Source organism: Ammodytes marinus, assembly GCF_949987685.1.
Source record: "Ammodytes marinus genome assembly, chromosome: 8".
NCBI lineage: Eukaryota > Metazoa > Chordata > Actinopteri > Uranoscopiformes > Ammodytidae > Ammodytes > Ammodytes marinus.
Genome location: NC_137212.1, coordinates 13290905 through 13310558, shown reverse-complemented (window position 1 = coordinate 13310558; position 19654 = coordinate 13290905). Strand labels below are relative to the sequence as shown.

General features: G+C 40.2%; 2 protein-coding genes across 3 annotated transcripts in view; one reads left to right on the top strand and one right to left on the bottom strand.

Moving 5' to 3' along the window:
- The window catches only part of nr5a2 (nuclear receptor subfamily 5, group A, member 2), a 62573-nt gene extending 51967 nt beyond the window's left edge, over window positions 1-10606 (top strand). Inside the window, exon 7 of the mRNA XM_080033331.1 lies at window positions 10242-10606. Coding sequence (XP_079889457.1) covers window positions 10242-10489 — 248 coding nt within the window. The 3' untranslated portion in view covers window positions 10490-10606. The remainder of the gene's footprint in view (window positions 1-10241) is intronic.
- Window positions 10607-13637: 3031 nt separating this feature from the next.
- LOC307254781 (adhesion G protein-coupled receptor D2) overlaps window positions 13638-19654 on the bottom strand; it is a 94107-nt gene continuing 88090 nt past the window's right edge. For both annotated transcript variants that reach the window (XM_080033290.1, XM_080033291.1), the window contains exon 25: window positions 13638-14451. In XM_080033290.1, the coding sequence (XP_079889416.1) occupies window positions 14326-14451 (126 nt within the window). In that variant the 3' untranslated portion in view covers window positions 13638-14325. The remainder of the gene's footprint in view (window positions 14452-19654) is intronic.

The following is a 19654-nucleotide window of genomic DNA, read 5'->3' as shown; positions in this document are numbered from 1 at the left end:
TACACAACCCTCTCTCAACAAGTGATAACTTTTTCTCGGTTGCTTTTTTCTTTATCTGTTTATCGCTCTCATGTGCACTCTACACCTACACTAGGCAAAGGGGTGGTGGTGTGGCCCCTCAGTCTTTAAGTGTGTCGCAGGTCAAATGTTCTTAAATACAAATGCAATCAGATGGACCCCCAGCTTTACACACCCGCCTTGTCAATCATCTGCCAAGTTGTACATGTGAATGGAGGTCCTTCCATCGATGTCTCAGTAGCAGCTACAGTATCTGTGCTGCAGCAAAGACAAATCTTTATGACAAGATATTTATGGCTGCTGTAGCTCATGATGTGCCATTACTGGTAATCATTGGACAATCATTACTACACGGAAAATGCTAAAGGTGTGGTATGAACTAAACTATGTGACAGATGAGCAAGATGAAAGCGATGACACGCTAACCTATTTGAGAAGCCCATTACTACTACAATAATTTGAACTTTTTTATTTTGTTCATTTGTCACGGATTTCTGACCCACTTTAACCTTGAAAGCATGTGAGCATACACGGGAAAACCCGCTGACCATTCGAGTAGAAGTAAAAATAATCCTCTATATGCACCTACCGCTCTGGTATCACAAGTGGAGCTCAGAGGCATCGCAGTACTGGCTGGCATGTGAATTGTTTGCTATTGTGTTCCTGTGTGAATGTGTACAGTGCAGAGGCATGTGTCTAAACTATGGTGGTGGTAAGCTAGATGGTAGTCAGGTGGCTGCTGTGAGATTATTCACCCTCTTGCCTTTGCTCTTTGAGCTTCTCTGTGTGTGTGCTTAAGTGTGTGTGTGTGTGTGTGTGTGTGTGTGTGTGTGTGTGTGTGTGTGTGTGTGTGTGTGTGTGCGTGTGTGTGTGTGTGTGTGTGTGTGTGTGTGTGTGTGTTTTTGGACAATGTGGTTACAGGATACTTCTGGCAGGGCAGAGAACAGCAGAGCTTTAGGGTGTTGTGCGCATGTGTGTGTGTGTGTGTGTGTGTGTGTGTGTGTGTGTGTGTGTGTGCGCTTACTGTGGCGTGTGTGTGCGTAACCAGAGACAGTGATTAAATGTTTTAGAGCACAGATGATCCAACAGGTGCTTGGGCTGGCTGTCTCTTGTTCTCCCACCCTTTCTCTCTCTCTCTCTCTCTCTCTCTCTCTCTCTCTCTCTCTCTCTCTCTCTCTCTCTCTCACACACACACACACAGCTACTCTGGGACCCCCACGCCCCCTCTTTCCTGTACCATCACAGCTCCTTTCTTGCCTGTTCGTTCTTGTTCCTAAGGGATATTTTAAGCAACAAAGTCCTGTCCACTTTCTTACTCACAAAGACATGCCCATGTTGAGCTTAGCGTTTCCTTGTATTGCATTGAAGAAAAACACGGCAGTGCAATGGAAACTTTTAAGGCTGCTGGCAAATGTTAGAAACAAGGGGTCAGGAAGCCAACACATGTTGAAACACAAGAGGGCATTAATCAATCAAACTTCTATCCACACACATATACCATCATACAATAATGCTGTGTAATGTAAAGTTATATTCCACGGCACTGCCAGACATTTGTCATGCCATCTCTTTGCCTTCCGTGTAAGCTGTCTTAGAGCATAACGTTTTACTTTAGTGCCACCTGGCACTGATATCCATACTGTAGTGCCACTGTTGGCATTAGGCCGCGAGCCTGTGAATTTTTACAGTGCTCAGCGGTGAGAAGGTGTTGTGTGACACATGGTAAACTCAACAACCTTCATATAAAGCCTTTCAACTGCACCCAAAACAAGATATATCATAAAAGAGATTCAACAGGTAGCCTCAGAAAGACACTCTGAATAGTTCCAAAATATCAGTTTACACTTTTGTTCATCCCAAGTTGTTTCGGAGGGAACAGACATCATTAAAGAAAGCAGCCATCTTAAAGATGAACTGCTTTGACATAGATTAAACTAGTACACTATTGATATTAGATGCATAACGAGTGTTCATTTTTCCAGCTACTTCAACTGATTTGGTTCTGTGAAAGGCACAAGCTATTTTATTTTCTAATCCCATGAATTCCCCTGGAACTAAACAGTCAGGACCTTAACTTATTCTTTCTCTTCATGTTGCTGTTATATATAATTTTTTACTTCTATTAACACAAGTCATACAAAATCTGTAATAGACAAGAGCACACGCTGAAACAGGTCTATTGTGTCTCCTAGAATACTTCCAATACAATTGGTAAACGTTCAAACCACAGTGGGTGCAAAACTAAAACAGACAGCAACAACCACAGGCAAACACACTCCACAAAAATCTTTTTTTTATTAAATAAGCGTTTTTGTGGTTTATCTTCTTATTTCCATTTATTGTGCATTTGAAAGTCCTAGCATTTGAGCGCATTAGAAATATCCAGTGAAAACCCCACTTCTCTAAATCAAGTCCAGCTTTGAGCAGCAGTGTGCAAACATGTCGACTTACATTAGCACTGAGGAGGGAGACAAGAGAATGGCCACCGCCATCCAATACTTTTGAATAAATTAAACTCCAATTTGCACTTAAGTTGACTCTACTTGTCACATGGCGGGGGACACAAATCACGCAGAGAACAGAAAAGTTAAAAGAAGGTGGGGAAAACATTTGCTTTAGTCCGTGCTCTACCTGCTGACTCCCATCTTCAAATGAGAATGAAGCAAAGGAGGAGGGAGGGAGAGTGGTAGATGTAAAACGAGGGGGGTTGTGGTTGACGCTATGGATTAACTGTCCTTCATGCTGAAAATATACATCCCCAGGCACTTGGCACTGAATTATTAATTCAAATTTGTCAGAGAAAGAATGAGAGAAATCTATTGACAAGGAGACGGGCCCTATAATGGTCTCATTAAAGGGGAGGCTTCCCACACTAGGCACCTTCTGTACTGCTGCAGGAGTTTTCAGAGCAGTGGAGGGTTGGAGGGGTGTACTTGACCCCCCAATGATTTTCTGTCACTTTATCATAAACAAGAAAGGTTGACATGCCCCCTCCGCCCCCCTCCCCTAACGCCCTCCCTCCACCACCAAACAAACCCTGTGTGTAATTAGCCAAGGGGTGCAAAAGTGCAGTGAATGTAAACGAGGTTCACACACGTGCAATGATACAGATGGAGACAGCAACCACACGCACACACACACACAATTATTTTCTGTGCCCGCTTTTTCTGTTGCCTATCGGTATAAATGAAGTGAGAGGTCGTCTGAAAGAGTCACCTCACAGGTAATATTGATTTCTAATTCATAACAACTCTATTTTTTTTTTATATCTCCATTTCACTGCACCCATGGACCATTTCCTCAGATTACGCCAAACACAGTAACAGTAGGGGGGGGGGGGGTCAACTGTCCGTACAATCCAGACGGCATTTTGAAGGTGAGAGAGCTGGGACCTGTGGTTGCAGTGCGCGGTCCGAGGTTGGCTCATTGAGAGGCATTCGGTTCCGCCTCCAGGGGGACTAAAGAGGGGGGGGGGGGGGCAATAACAAGTAGGGGAAGGGTACTAGAGGGACCACAAAGGGCTAAGCACTAGGTTCATTGCTGATTCAAGTCTCTCAGTATCCCTCTGGCAAATGGATTTTCATAATGCCGAAACAATGTGATTTTTCTTTTCTCCCCAGCATTATGACTGTTATCCCAGTGGGTTGGAAGCTTGTCAGAAATGAACAGCAGCAAATAGATCCAGTTAATAACAGTATGTTGAGCCACAAAACAGAACAAAAATGGTCACTGAATTATTATTGCTTTAAAAAGTGTACATCTTAAAATGACTTGTTTTGTCCAGCCAGTGGCCCAATAAGAACCATATAAAAAACCTCAATCCAGACAATAGGCCTAGTAAGAATCTGAAAATAATATATATTTAGCTATTTGGTTAATACATGACTTAATAATATACAAATTGATTGTTAAAATATATAGAATTATTTTTCTGATGATCAGACCAGTCAATTGGATTAAATGTTGAAGTTCTAAATTCCTTGCACCCTTATTACAGCAAAAAAAAGTTTGAACTATCCCTTTTAAAACACACTGGCTTTGCCAATCTGTTGAAGCACTCAAAGGCCATAGGAACACAGCCAGAAAAAAGGACCAAATGATACCGGATGTAAATTTGTTTTCCCCTTTCACCGTAGGATAAATCTCCAGCCTCTTCCAGCCAGCATAGGTAATGAGAGAGCCTTGTCTCCATCCCACTCCAAGCGCCTTTTCTCTTGTTTATTTTATCGGACCTCAGGCACTTTTCCCTTCTTCTCAATATCTTTTGACCTCTCTCCTTTGCCCCGCCGAGCCCGCCAACCCTTTCCTTAGGCGACAGAACTGAACCAGCCGCTACCTGTTTAGCTTAACAACAATAGCGATGTGGTCAGCGGAGGTTTAGATTTGACTTAATATATACCCAACTGAACTGTAGCTGCTCAATTTTCTTTCATAGCCGCATGGCGTTTGGCCCCCTGAGTGGCTTAAGGGAGGGTTTGATGAGTCAACGGGCAAATTGAGCCTTCGTGCTTTACTCTGACATGCTGACAATAGCTGGGTCCCTATTGGTGGCCTGTTTCCAGAGCCACAGTCTGAGACAGTTGTAATTATTCTTTGTTAGCAGAGAGGATATTTGGCCTCTGGACATTCTGGCTCTATCTTAGCTTGAGGGCATGTAGCTACTTTATGTTTCTGTGTGCTGATGGACCATAAAGGGTCACTTGTGAGGATGAAGGGTCGCTGTTCGGTGCTTAATAAGGCCTTGGTTAAACGAGGTAAAAAAGTGAATGAATGTAAAGGATACTTCCTGAGTTCCTTTCACCCAATTAGATAAAAAGAAGCTTTTGCCGGCAGGTGCTCATAGGACTCAGATTAAACTGTCCAACAAGTTGCATATGTTAGATTGCTGTTGCTAGAATGAAGATATATTATTGTTGTAGAGAGGCATAGTATACATATTTTACATTTGACCCTGAATCACAATAAAATACATACTGTACATTCTGGTTAATGAAAATCACAAAAACAAAACAAAAAGAGGGTGGATGAGATTTTCAACTTTGTGTATCAACCATAACCTTATCCCATTTCATGGCCTAAGGGCACCAGTATTCAGTAGCCAAAGGGCTTGCTGGATGGTCGAAACAGCATATGAAACCTCATACCCCGACATCTTTTGTCAAAAATTGTGTCATTTCTGTAACACTTTTGCCAACACGTTGTATATACTACAGTAGTCTTTTCTTCCCCCAACTGAACCCTGAAACAGCTACGTTTTGCAGCGTGTAGTCATTTAGTTACTAAAGTTTAAAATTCAGCTGATCCCAGCTGACAATAGAACAACTAAATGGAGTTGGTACATGCTCCTTCTTGTATCTTGTGAGTAGTTTTGATGCCAGTTATCCCGTTAGCCTTTGGTGTATGAAGTTTCAAAGAGCCTCCATTAAATGTTAAGGAGCATTCAACTCCAGTCGTATAGCAGTGAAGGGAATTCCCCAAATGGGACTTTGAGGAAAACAAGGAAGCTGCGAGCTCCAGGGAGAAGGGAAACTTGTTTGCTGGCGAGCGTAGATAGATGAGGACTGAAATACTCTAATGGGGAGGCAGAACCTCCTATAGAGGAGGGGGGGGGGGCATTACACACAGGAGCACTGATGTAAGCTGTAGTGTGTGTGTTTTCGTATTTCATGAATTTATGGTGGTGTGAGTGTAACATGGCGAGTAAAAAAGCCCAGCTATGTATCAGAGAAGTGCACCACAACTCAGATAATAGCCAACTTAAGTGATACTGTTGTTAACCGTGCGGACATTGCCCCTTGCCCCGTGAACCTTATTTGCTTTGATTGCCCCTGCTGCCCTGTTTCTTTTAACACCACACAACACTCATACACAAAACACACAGCCACATTCTCCCAATGAACACGTATGCTCTACATGTTGCTTTTTGTAGGCAGGCCTTAGTCCTCACTTGGGCCCGCTAACCCACCCAGATCCAAAGGTTATTGGGTTTCTCTCCTTTCAACGCCCCTGCCTCTGATTGGCGACATGCTGCGAGGAAGATTAATAACACATACATTAGCAGTGGATGATGTTTACTTGATAAGGAAAAGCAGTATAGTGCAATAAAATAGTCCTGGCCTGGACATTGGTTCAACTGCTGGCTCTTTGAAGTCAGGGAGCCCCAGCTTTGATAGGCTTGTATAAACGCCTTATTGGAAGAGCCAAGCCCCTAATTCCCGCCTATACAGGAAGTGACTAGTTTTTCTTCCACTCACGTTCAATTGGCCGAGTTTTTTACTGACAGCACTTGACTCAATAACCGTTTATGACCCCAGAGTTTTACGTGTTGTTTTTGGATCGGTCAGGAAACACATGTTGTGACATTTAAAGGGGCAGAAAGAATCGGCAGCATGTGACTGACTGAGAGGTTTATTGATTGGGACATGGAAAGACCATGGTGCAGTTTTGCAATGTAAAACTGCAGAAGACATGACAGGAAATAAGTGATATAGTTTGATGAGGAAATGGCACAACGAAAAGTTATACCAAAAGAGTATCTTATGCTAGAGATTTATTTATGTATATATCTTAACATGACTAAATCTAAGCTTAACTCATGATGTAGCAAAACATCATTTATGTCCAAGACACATAATCTGGTTTTCTGATATTACCATAGTGTCCAGGCATCATTGATATTAGTGGGAAGTATGGAGAATTTGCTGTGTGTGTGTGTGTGTGTGTGTGTGTGTGTGTGTGTGTGTGTGTGTGTGTGTGTGTGTGTGTGTGTGTGTGTGTGTGTGTGTGTGTGTGTGTGTGGGTGTGTGTCCCTAGAGCAGGTTGATTGTAAGGGGCAGGCGGTGAAATAGCAAAGAAAAGAACATGCGGACACACACACACACACACACACACATCTTTTCTAATTAAAAAGCACAGCAGTGATTTCAGGGGCTCTGTGAAAGAGACAATGAATGTGTGTACACATGTGTGTTTGTGCTTTTGCATTAGGGTCGCTGGCTTCAGCATGATCGCCCGTCAAATGAAACAATGTATTCCTCGGGACCTCAGGGTTTCCATTTGAGTATTCAGATGCGGCGCTGCAAAGAACTGTGGCTGTTTTATGTGAAAAAAAGTTGATAATTAATCCCACTGTGACTGAACAATGAGATGGAGGGAGGGAGGGAGAGAGGGAGGAAGGGAGGGAGAGGGAGAGAGAGAAATAGAGGGGGGGTGCTGCCTGCGCTTAGTACACTTAATGCTTCGACCTGACACTGTCTGGGAATCATTGATCAATAGTTTTTTTTTCTTGTTTTTTTTTTAAATTTCCTCCCCTAACCCTTTTTCATATTCCCTCTCCTGCCTTTGAAGGATCAGTAAATTAGTATTGTTACACTTGTCTGATTTGATCCAAAATTGAAGAACATGTATCACTAACCTTTCTCGTCAGGGTTTTCACTTTCACACTGTTCTTGTAAACAGGAGAGAATACCAAACTATTTTCATTTTTTCTGCTTCTGCTTTTGGAAGCTTCTCATTCATTATTTTGTCAAAAGATACTATGTAAATAATTAGCAATTAGAATGCTGTCTTTGTGCCTCACTTTTCCCCTAATTAGCTTGACAGAGACATTGGTTTCTAATTCTCTGTAGTCCCCCCCCCCCCCCCCCCTCAGCATCCACACACACACACACAAACCAATCAAACTCCCCTCCAATTGCATACACACAAATCTGTCTGAAAAACCATGTCAACATCTCAAACGTTTTTGCCGTGATCTGGACTCAACTTGTCATGTCGTTGAAGAATCAAATGAAACTCAGAAGAGGCTTTGGGATTCCCTGAATTGGTTATTAGGCAGCATGAGACATGTATTTATTGCAGATGACACTTGCTCTTATTACATCATATAGTCTATATAAATACAGCTGAAGTTAGTATCTTGCCTATAAATATCTACACATCAATCTGATACATTTTCATATTTTACCTTTGGCCTCAAATTAAAAGAGATTTCCAAATAGTATGTGGTTATAAAGAATGGCTATTAACAAAGCCATCATTATTTTATGGGATAAATTATTCCTCACAACAAAAGACATCACTTAAAAATGTATTCATGTGCCAGCACCAGGGCTGTAGCTACACTGAGGTCACGTGTCAGTTTGGGGCTTTGAAGAAAGGCAAAGTTTGTGTTCTACAATACAAAGGAAATCCATTGAGGAATCAAACTGGTCATTGCAGGTGGTGAGTAACACATTTAGCAAAAAAACAAATACAGGCTAAAGTCTGAAAAGCTTTCTGATTTAAGAATGAAGAATAAGCCAATTCTTGCATTTTTAAAGCTTGATTCATGTGCAATAACCATCAAGCTTTTCACTTTTTTAGTGCACTTTCTGTGCAACTCCAATAACCCTCCCCCCAATACTACATGTGTTTCATGTGCAGATGAAAACAAGTCTATTATGTTTCCCGATGACCTGCGTAGGACGTCCGTGTGTTAAAGCCTAAAGCCCACGCTCAACAGGGCTGGCTTATGTAAGGCCATATTGATGCTTCTCAGAGGTGTTGGTGGCGTGAAAGCCAGTTCAGGAGTCTGAGAGGGGGTCAGACAGCTGAGTGGCAGCAGGAAAAAGCACATGTCATGTTTGTTTGGAGTCTCTTTTGTCACAGGCCACAACCCCTCCCCCTTTTCCTGCCCTTCTCTTGGCCTTATTTAGCCCCCCGCCATGTCACCCAAAGGTCAGGGTGAGCATGCACACGCTACACACCAGCTCATACATACATACACAGGCAACACAAGCACAGACAGACACACACACCCACACACATGCAGATTGTAATAGCATGGTAGAGTGCATCATAGATGGAAGTGCCTTGAGGGATCTGCTTCTCATTCTCTAGACCTCATTAGCTGCTGATTTATCTCCCCCTCCTTCCTCCTAATGCTCTGGGTGGGTGGATGGTGTGTGTGTGTGTGTGTGTGGTAAGGGAAAACTGTGTGAGAGAGAAAGAAATATTATGTGTATTACCATGGATTAGTTTCTGAGTATGTGTGTGTGTCTGGGAAAATCAGAGATTCTGCATGAAATATAGTATATTTTAGTGTGTGTGTGTGTATGTGTATGTGTGTGTGTGTGTGTGTGTGTGTGTGTGTGTGTGTGTTAGTCCGGGGGTGTCAACTAGACACAGGGACTCTGTCATTCCACATTAGCCCGCTGTAAGCACACCTGACCTGGGGTCAAACAAATTAATAAAAGATCACACACACACACACACACACACACACACACACACTAAGAGCGGCTATCTGATTAAATATTCCGCAGCCCTGCGCTTCATAATCATGACAAGTACACATAGCGCTCTCGTCCACCATTATCCATTTAGCAAATTTTTCTCTTGTCTTGCAATAATCTGCTCAAACCCCCAAAGAGCTTATTATTGTCAAGGAAAAGTGCTTAAAGCTGCGTGTAAAAGTAGGATTTTTGGAAAGATGCAAAATGTTTGTGCACAAGAAATTAATAGTCCAAAAAAATACAAAATGATTCTTGCTCTTTTTTTTCGCCAAGCAGTTCAAATGATAAATGTTTTTTCACAAGATTAATGCTTTAAAAAAAGTATTTATATCATATCTCTATTTTATCACTATTAATTATGACACATTTTGTTTTTTCGCGATATATAAAAGCACGGTGAAGGTGATGTTAAGGTGCAGCTCTTGCGCTAATATGACTATACCTCTGTCCTACATAATTCATGGGCTCCATAGGGAATTCATCTCTCAGGAGAACCTTTTTTTTTCTTCTTTTTTGCCTTTACCTGATTCCCTCTACATCGCAGTCTCAAGAGACGATTCACAGGAAAAAAGGAGGGAGAGGGGCTTATTTTTGCCATGTGGTGCATTTTGAAGTCCTAAAGTTAAAAAAAATATAAGCCACAACCAAAGACGTCAAGTTGTAGCAAAGTCCCCTGATAAATGAGAATACAAAGTATTCTGACCTTTCTGTCTTTGAAATATTAATCATGACGGGTCCTTCCTTTGTTTCCAAATTCAGGATACTGACATTATAAAACTCACAAGTTGAGAAGAAGTGACAAACCTGACAGGACTTGTAATTCTCTAATCTAAATAAATGTTTATTTTTAATTATTTTGTTATTTTACTTCTCAAAAGTCCCCACACAGATTGTGAAAGTGTCATTGTATCTAACCTTTTTTTTCTTTTTCTTTGCTTCCTCTTGTAGATGTGAAGAACCTTGAGAACTTCCACCTGGTAGAGAGTGTCCAGGAGCAGGTCAATGCAGCGCTGCTGGACTACGTCATGTGTAACTACCCTCAGCAAACGGACAAGTTTGGCCAGCTGCTCCTGCGGCTGCCCGAGATCCGAGCCATCAGCCTGCAGGCCGAAGAATACCTTTACTACAAACACCTGAACGGCGACGTGCCCTGCAACAACCTGCTCATCGAAATGCTACACGCCAAGAGAGCTTAGGAGAGGACTGTGCTACCCAGAATGCAACTGTGCAGACATGCTGAGAGTTTCTTTCCAGCAGCCCAAAAACTCCAAACAATGCTTTCACCAAACTGAACATCCAGCTCAGTCTTGACTGTGTAATGTGCACACACAAACATCCCTTTATTGTAAAAAAGGAAAGAAAAAAAAGTCTGACAGAGGAGCCGCTTCCCTTCAACCACACAGAAAATATTGAAAGGAAAAAATAAAAACACTTGAAACAAACACTGCAATTGACACTCGGAGATGGGATGTAATCGTCTGCACTAGCACAGACTATCAATACTGGCAGGCTGTGACTCAAAGAATTAACAACCCTTGAGTGTTTTAGCACTAGTGACACCGGGAGAGGCTTTTTGTGCTGAGAAAGGAAGCTGCATAACACCGGCCATCTTTCAGAGAGCTTTGTGACTAGAGCAGTGGCTTGTTTTGGTCGACGATCCTCCTGTGAGCTCTCTCACTGAACACGGCTTTTAGCCGGCGTTGGTACTGTAAAGACAAACGGACAAGCAGTCAAGGCCAGAGACTCTTACCTAGGTCTTGTCTGTCTTTGAACTCACTAAGACGCCTGCCACGGCAGCTTGACCTGACTGAAAAGAGAGAACTGACGGTTAAAAAAATAAAGGTCGAAAATACAGAACATTCTTTAATGAACAAAATGATAAATAGGCCAATAAGAAGAAAAATATGTTTTTTTTCTCTTGTAATGGAAGTAATTTGCTCCTCATGGTCACCTTGTGGTTTCCCCTTTCTTATTCCACCTCCCTAAATCATCTTAAACTATGTACCTCAGAAAGACCAGTGTTAAATAAATTCAAATAATGTCAGCTGAAACAATTGTATTTATAGCCCTTTTTTCCTGCAAACCCCCCTTTTATTATTTCATAACAACTGGAACAAAACAAAGTGTGATTCTGGAGACGGAGAAGGATTGACCCTGCCTTTGTCCGGAAAGACCAAAGCCTGCTGCGGATCAGAAGAAGGAAATTACAAAACCCTTAATAATCAGTATTATAAGAGAAAAAAAATGATTTGTGATGTCACAGTTATGTGAGTCTTGCCTTATTTCATTACCATGCTAGCTAACCGTGCAGATGTGAATGGACATATGTACAAATATATATATAAAGTATTAATGTTGTAAAAAATTTAAAAAAGAATAATTCAACAGGTGTTTACATTCATGTGGTCATATGGGAGAGAACTGTGATGAAGCATAAATTGCGAAGCAAACGATTTCCTTAAAAAATGAAATCAACAAAATGAAAAAAAAAAGATCCCTCTGGTTTGCTTTCTTTGGTGTGTGTACAGTGTTTTAGTTTTTATTTGTTTGGAGCAGTACTTAAATTATGTCGTGAGACACTAAAATCAAAAAGGAATCACACTTAAGATATTAATTTCTATCTGTGTCTGCTGGCATTCAAGCAAATGTTTCTTAAGGATTTCTGTATAAGGGTTCCCTTTTCACTTTCAAACTTGTTTTGTAGACTTTGTTTTCTTTTTTTATTTACTGTGCTTTTATCTTTTTGATGTACAGTATGTCACTGGTTACGCTTAATAATGAAAATAATTTATTGCGTCTCTGGGTTTCCATCTATGTGTTTCATGACGTGAGGTGTCTACGCCAGAATAAATTTGTTTACTGTCGCATGTTCTTGTTTTGTTTTCCACAAGTATAATTCAGAGATGCAGGTCTGGAGCAAAGATAATGGGCTTTCAAAAAGAAAAGAAAAAAAACAACAACACTGCCATTATTTTGTCTTTTAAATGTTTATGCAAGTCTGCTCATTGAAAATAATATTGTAGATGTGAGTAGGTGTGAAAGACGTTTGTGCCAACACCTGTTTTTCTATCAGATTTTTTTCTTCAATTTCACCCAGCATCATTGTTCTACCCAGTTTGCTCCTTTACCAAAGACTGCATCTCTGCCGCTGTGAGCTGTGACTTCTAGTACTGTGCCCGAATTGAACAAAACTGTATTTTTTCTCATATTTCATGGCACCCTAAATTATTTCCATGTGGAGTTTTTCCACATGTACAGCAGTTATTGTTATTGTTGGTTTCCCTCCCCCACCCAAATGTCCCAACACTTCCATCCCACAACCTGTAGTGTTTCTTTGTTTACCTCCCGACATTTGGTTAATGAAGACATAGAAGCATTAAAGGTTTTTTTTAGATGGCATGTTAAATGTACAGACCGTTAACTTAAATCCCCCACGTCATGAAGCAGTTCTTGGTCCCCGCAGCTCCATTTTCCCCAAACCCTCATTATTTGTGTCTCTTGAACAGACAATCTTTTATCAGCAAATTCCTCAAAGTCTGTGTTTTTAGGTCCTGCAGTAGCCTTGGACGTCCTATAACATGAAAGTGAACTGAATACCACATTCACATCAACGTGGTCATTGCAGAAGTCCCATTTTATTTTACTGAGTGCATGTTTGATGAAGGTGCTGCAGTCCTGCTCCATCCCCAACAGGGATTTGTTTGGAGATGAATTTTAGATAAATAATGGTTTTCTGTCACTTCAGCTGTCAGAAGTTAAAGGTATTTTTGGGGGGTAAATTTATCCGTTTGCTTCTCCAGCGAACTGATCTGTAGCTTAGCTGTAACTGTCAAGACAGACCAATACGCAGGATACATGCTTCAACGCGGACTTAAACAATGACTACCTTTGTGCATTCACATGCTCATGAATACACTGTCAACACATTAATACACAATGTATCATAATGCTATTTCCCTCCCGCTTGTCTATGACTTTTGCCCCTCCTGCTGACATTCTGACTGACCCTATTACTATCCCATGTCCTGCAGAGTGTCTCTCTGAGGCTAACTGGATTTTTCTTCATATTTCAATAAATAATTATTATGCTTATAACACCAGATTCCTGCTTCCTGCGCACACTAACGCTGTCCAGTTACATTACATTCGAGTTTGTTTTTTGTTTTTTTTTAATGGGGAAAATGAAAGGCTATTTCAACATCCGTTGAATAATATAACAGTAAACATTGTGTAGGAATGAAGGTAAGAAATGTATTTATACTAGAGTGAACCTTCTCAGTGTTTTGAGCTGTTCTTGACATTTAAAAACAGATTAAATGATATTTAGTTTTTCCTAAATATGTTAAGAATAGGTACTTTATTTCTGCAATCCTTTTTCTGTGTTTGGTCAGGAAAAGAGGTTTCAAGTTCTCTTCTGTACAAAGTTCATGGTCACATGCAAAAACATTATACAAAAGAAAAAAATATTTTCTTCTTTTAGCGAGCCAGCCAGATAGTTGACAGTAGAGTGACATTGGAAACATTGCTGAAATGAGCCTTAGTTATCTAGGACACTGAATGTTAACAAAAGGGGTTTATTTGTAGTTGTGCTTTGTCTTCCTCTGGGCATGGGCAGAATCAAGAAATTCAGTACCGCACACTTTACTGGACAATGCAGTAAGGCTCTCACAAGCAAATGTACAGCAATTGAAGCCATGAAAGAGAACACACTATTGTAAACATACAAATATACAAAATACGATAAATGAACTTTTAGAGAAAACTGGCAATTTAAGTTTAGCTAAAAATCATACTTGAAGGGTTCAAATAAATGAGAAAAAATAGTCCATATCACAGAAAAGTGAGAAAAAAAATCACTATAGGGCTACGTAAAACTCAAAGAGACACAGAAGTACCGAAACATTCCTGCGCCTCTACCATGACCATAGGTGACAGAATATGTAAGGTCAAGGAGAGAGGCGCAATTACACAAACATTTCCTCTTACACAAATGTATTACAATATTAAACTATGATAACCGTGGCCATCCAGCTCAGTCAACGTAGACTAGACCGTTGCTTTGGGGAGGAGTGGGGCCGCGAGGGAAACAGGAAGCAGTAAACTCCAGCTCCATGGGAACATGAAGGCTACAACCAGCCACTCCTGACGGGGGAGTCTCCTGGATGGGAGAACCAATATGTTAAGAAATGATCACAAAAACCTCCACTTTCACAATAGCTACAGTGTCATGAAATGATACATGGAATCATTGCATTATACTATCTAAAAAAATGCTTTTCAATATTTCCTTGTACTTTATAGAACACAAGACGTGGCACAGCAGCACATTGCTATATTTATTTGGCATGATCCAACTTTGCGGCTACCAACAGTAACACATGGCTATGGCGCTCCCTTTCTGACTTTGGCACATCCTCTCACACATAGTGAAAACCTTCTACTGTGTTCTACTCCTGAGGTAAACCAGTTGTTAAAAGGTCGGCTGTTGTATTAGTGTTATTGGGATTGTCTGAGTCTCTGCAATTCTCAATCGGAAAACAGCAAACATTGCTGACATCATTTATGACATATAGAGTGTGGAACACGCTTTTAAAAACATTTTAGGATTTTTAGAAAAAACAAAACCCATCAACGGCAGACAATGGGTTTCTTAAATGTCTCTTATAAATGTAATAACACAAACAATTGTTTTTCATTAATTCATTCATTTCTTCTTTATTACAAACAACAATTTTAAACAAAATGTAATTAAAGGGCAAGGATGACACATCATAAAAATACACATAACACAAAAAAAACAATAATTATAACGTGTCATAAACACTATTTATAGTTTGTCAAACTACTCTTTTTCACATTTTCTCCATGAAGCAAACAATATCACTGGATTGCCAAGGTGTTGATGATAATGTTAGCTGTGTTCTCGTGCAGCATTAAGGATGCTGGTCACAGGCGGGCGAGAGGCCAACTCCATCCCCGGCGCACTGTGTTGCAATCCTCACTTGGAGCTTGGCTTGCAGTGCCTGGCCTCCTGTCTGTAAATGTGTTAAACCTGCTTTCACTCGTCCTGAATTTGTATAAATAATGTATATACATTTATCCACGGACTCTAACAAGTGCAGCCTCGGGTGAAAATACTCAGAAATGCATGCTATGCGCATCCCTGAAGGTGGGTATGAGCTCCAAACTGAGAAACTCAAAAGCTAAACACACAGAGAGCAAGAAAAAAGAAAAAAAAGAGAGAAAAAAGCACAAATGAATAACTTGCCGAAAGCAACATATCACACATACACAGTTTTTTTTTTCAGCGAACACACACAGATGCAGTGCTGTCAGTTTCTAAACAAATTTTCCTTTCCATCACACAAACAGCCCCAAGTTGTGTCTGCCAGTGTTATGTGAAGCTTTTAAACTCTGGAACAACATCACTCGTGTTTACTGAGATGCGCTTGTATGTGTCTCTGCATTGTCAAATCACAGTCAAAGAGAAAGAGATTGAGGGCAGAAGAAAAAACAAAGCTTTTTGGAACTGTTCCAAGATTGCAAGAAAAAGGTGCAACTGAACAGTGAAATAATCCAGCAGGACCAGAGGCCGAGGAGGCCTGAGAAAAACAGAACTGGTTTGAATAAAACGGAGCACCTATGCAGCGCCACATGGTGGCAAAACTTCTCTTTGATGGATTAATCAGTATGTGGATAACCCACCAAACCAATCAGTGACATTGTAATAGATAAGAATATAAAAAAAAACATAATTGGAAACTGTGCATTCCATCTTAATTATTTTCCTTTATTTTAAAGGTTTTTCCAATCGATAATAACATTTTTCATATGACCAAGTTGTAACCACAAATGAAAGGCACCTTTCTACAAATTAATTTAAACATTATCACATTAAAACACACAACCAGAAGATAACGAGAACTGCCACAACTGAGAAAATCTAATTGCATGCTTGTATGCAATAGACACTGGCCATCCTCTTATTGTTCATTTGTTAGTGACCACAAGTTATTACTGGTATCATTTTTTAGTGTAGTAATTTTTGGACTGGTGAAGTTTATGACATTTAATCATAATATCAGATTTTGCCATTCATCATTACAAAAACGAGAGCTTTGGCTGTTATTACAAAACTGATATCAGAGAGTATTGGATATTGATTTCATAAAACAAGTTTAGAATTTTTATATTTTGCAATATGTTTTATCATACTATAATAATGTAAATCATCCAAGGGGGGAAAAACATTTCATTGATGATTAGTTTATTTATCTGTTTTCCAGTGATTGAACTGGTAGAGGCTGACAGATGAAGAACAAGAAGGCAAAAAAAAAACTCTTCAGAGAGACAATTAGCCATCTTTCTAATCACTAATATGAAAACTGCGACTGGGGGACCCATTGTTTGGCGGCCTGATGGACAAACTTTAAAAATGCAAAGATCAAATTAAAAGGCACGCATTGTTAATGGGAACACTCACTATTGTTATGCAAAAGCCTCACTGTGGCATGCAAAACAAATACACTAAGGTTTTGAGATGGAATGGTTCGAAGGCCGCTGCCGTTTCATTTCAAAGCATGCATTATACATCATTGTGCATAAAGAGGAAGCCTACAGCGTTATGATGTTTTTTTACCTCGATGATTATCCTTTATTAGTATTAAAAAGAGAGAAAAAATATACAACTTTTAAGCACCTGAACCTCGCTGCCAGCATTCCATTAATTGCCTGCACAATGGGGAGAGCCTTTGGAGATTTTTCAATTTCAAAAAATGAGGAGCATGCATTCAGTCGTGCTCATGTTATACCGGCACTTAAATCCTACAGAGCTCACATAAAAAAGGACTCAAGGTTGCATCCGATTGAAAGCCTCCAACTACAGCCACTTCAGAAATCCATTTAGCAAGCGCGGGGTTAGAAAATCTAATTCAAACAGTCGCCCTGTTAAAATGGTTGCACCAATGTCTTTCAAAAAACACACACACACACACACACACACAAACACACACACACACACACACACACACACACACACACACACACACACACACACACACACACACACACACACACACACACACACACACACACACACACACACACACACAATACACACACTCTCAGGCACACACGTTTATTCTGTGTTTGCTTGGATTCATTGTAAGAAAGATGAAACTGGCACATGGAGAGAGAGCAAGGGACAAAGAATTAATCTTGCCACAGACCTCAGCAGAGTGGCAAGGTGAACGCTTGACTGTGCGTGGAATCTTGACCTTTGCATCGACAATGTCAAAAGAGCGCTCAATGGGAACGAAAGAAGAAAAGAGTTCAGTGGCATCTGTAATAACATGACAACCTGAATGTCACAACACTGTTATTCCACTGCAGAATGCTGGGAAAAGACCATTTTATTTTCCTGAAAAAAATCCAAAAGAATAATTATATTTTGTTTGGATTGATCTCAGACGACCATAAAAAAATAAGTATCATACAACTCAATTAAAGCAAGAAGTGGAGGAACAATTTGGTAACTACAGTTACTTCAAGTAGGGGAGAACGGGGTAATGTGAGACACTTTTTACATTTGCTCCCCTCTAAGCGAGCTAAAATGAATTATCAGTGAAATGTACACATTTCCCATTAATTCAGGATGATTCCTAGCAATGGACATTATCAGAATGTATTCAGGACGAAGGGCAGTGAAAATATGATTGTTTAAAAAAAAAGTTGTCTTGTGTCTTAGTCTGGGTCCTGGGAAAGATTTGTATGCGCTTCATTTAGCGGAGAATACCTCAACTGTTATAGACAAATATGACCCCAGTGAACAAAGTGGGATGTGTGACAAAATCTCTATCCGGGGCGAATGGGACTTTTTTTTTTTTCTTTATAGATATCCTCATACTTTTTTACCAGATTAATCTTCATATTAAGAGAAATACTTTTTTTATTACACTTTGTCTAACAAATATAATAGCCTATGCAAATGAGGCAATATCTCATTAAATATGCATGGCCTACATATAAACTTTTATATATTTTTTTTAAATGTCCGTGTCGTTTCAAAAGACGCAATGCACTGTGGGGCGGTTGAGTAGGAGTAGTAACCCATCAATCCATACACAAAATCTTCTCAGAAGTAAGTTCTCATCCGGGCATGTCTCGCCTGCACAAATTTGCATACACAACCACAACATACTCAAATTGACATCAAAATGTGTATGATTAGGATGTTAGTAGGCAGATTCGAACACAGTCTATGACTACAAATATACTATACTCAAATGTAAGAATATAGGTAGCTATTAATCGATGAAAAAAAAAAACGAGCATACAAAGATGCACCACTAATCATGCCTTTTATGCAAACAGCCTAGAATACTGAGCTGAGAGACATATGTCAAACAAAGGAAGCACATTGTTTGGCCAGAACTGCTTTTAGTAAAGATTGAATGTTCTCCATCAAGGCCCAGTGCAATTTAATCCAGATGCCCGAGGAGATTATGTACACTATTTGAAAACAAACATTTTACATACTGGCCTTAAGAGTTTTCATTGAACTCTCTTTACCACTCTCCACATAAGTGTTTTCATAATGCATGCATCTAAATCATGAATCAAATGTATATCCTTGAGTGTACTGCATTCCATACTTATGACATAAAACTGAAGATTTGGCTTTAATTAATGTGTCTCTTGTCCACAGATGGATGAATGTAAGCATCTGTGGACGTGTCTCTACACATACCTCTGCAGGTCTGTCGGTGAAATCAATACCAAAACCCTTAAGAGGACTGAATCAAGTAGAAAGAAACTTTCCTTTCATCCTTTCCTCCCTCAGTGCTTCCTTTATTTTTCTTCTCGGTTCCAGAGTGATGCGAACAATTGCTGGCAGACCTTCAGATGCAAACAGCTGCTCTCAGATTGTCACTATGATGGGAAAGTGATTATTTAGTCTGCTGTCCCTCCTTTGGGACAGCAACAGTTTCTGTATGCTACCGAGGACTCTTAAGAGGCTGGGTACTTTGCCAGAGGCAGCAACACGACTGTAATAGAGGCTCCTGTAAATGAACATCACAGGCTTAAACATAGCTACGAAAAAAAGGAGTGTGGGCCCTAGGGAAGATCTTGGGGAACATCCCCTAAGCATCTGTTTGGAGATATGGCTCTGTTTTTGAGAGGCCAGGAGTTAAGTGTAACAGGGAAAAGACTGTCTCTCATCACCTGGGGTTCTGGGTTTGTCAAGCTGGTGAGGATCAGGCCAGACCTTACAAAAGCCTGGATCCACTCAACTGAATACAAAAATGTTCTCTATTATTTACAGTATATTAGATAGCTAATCAAGTAAGCATTGATTATCG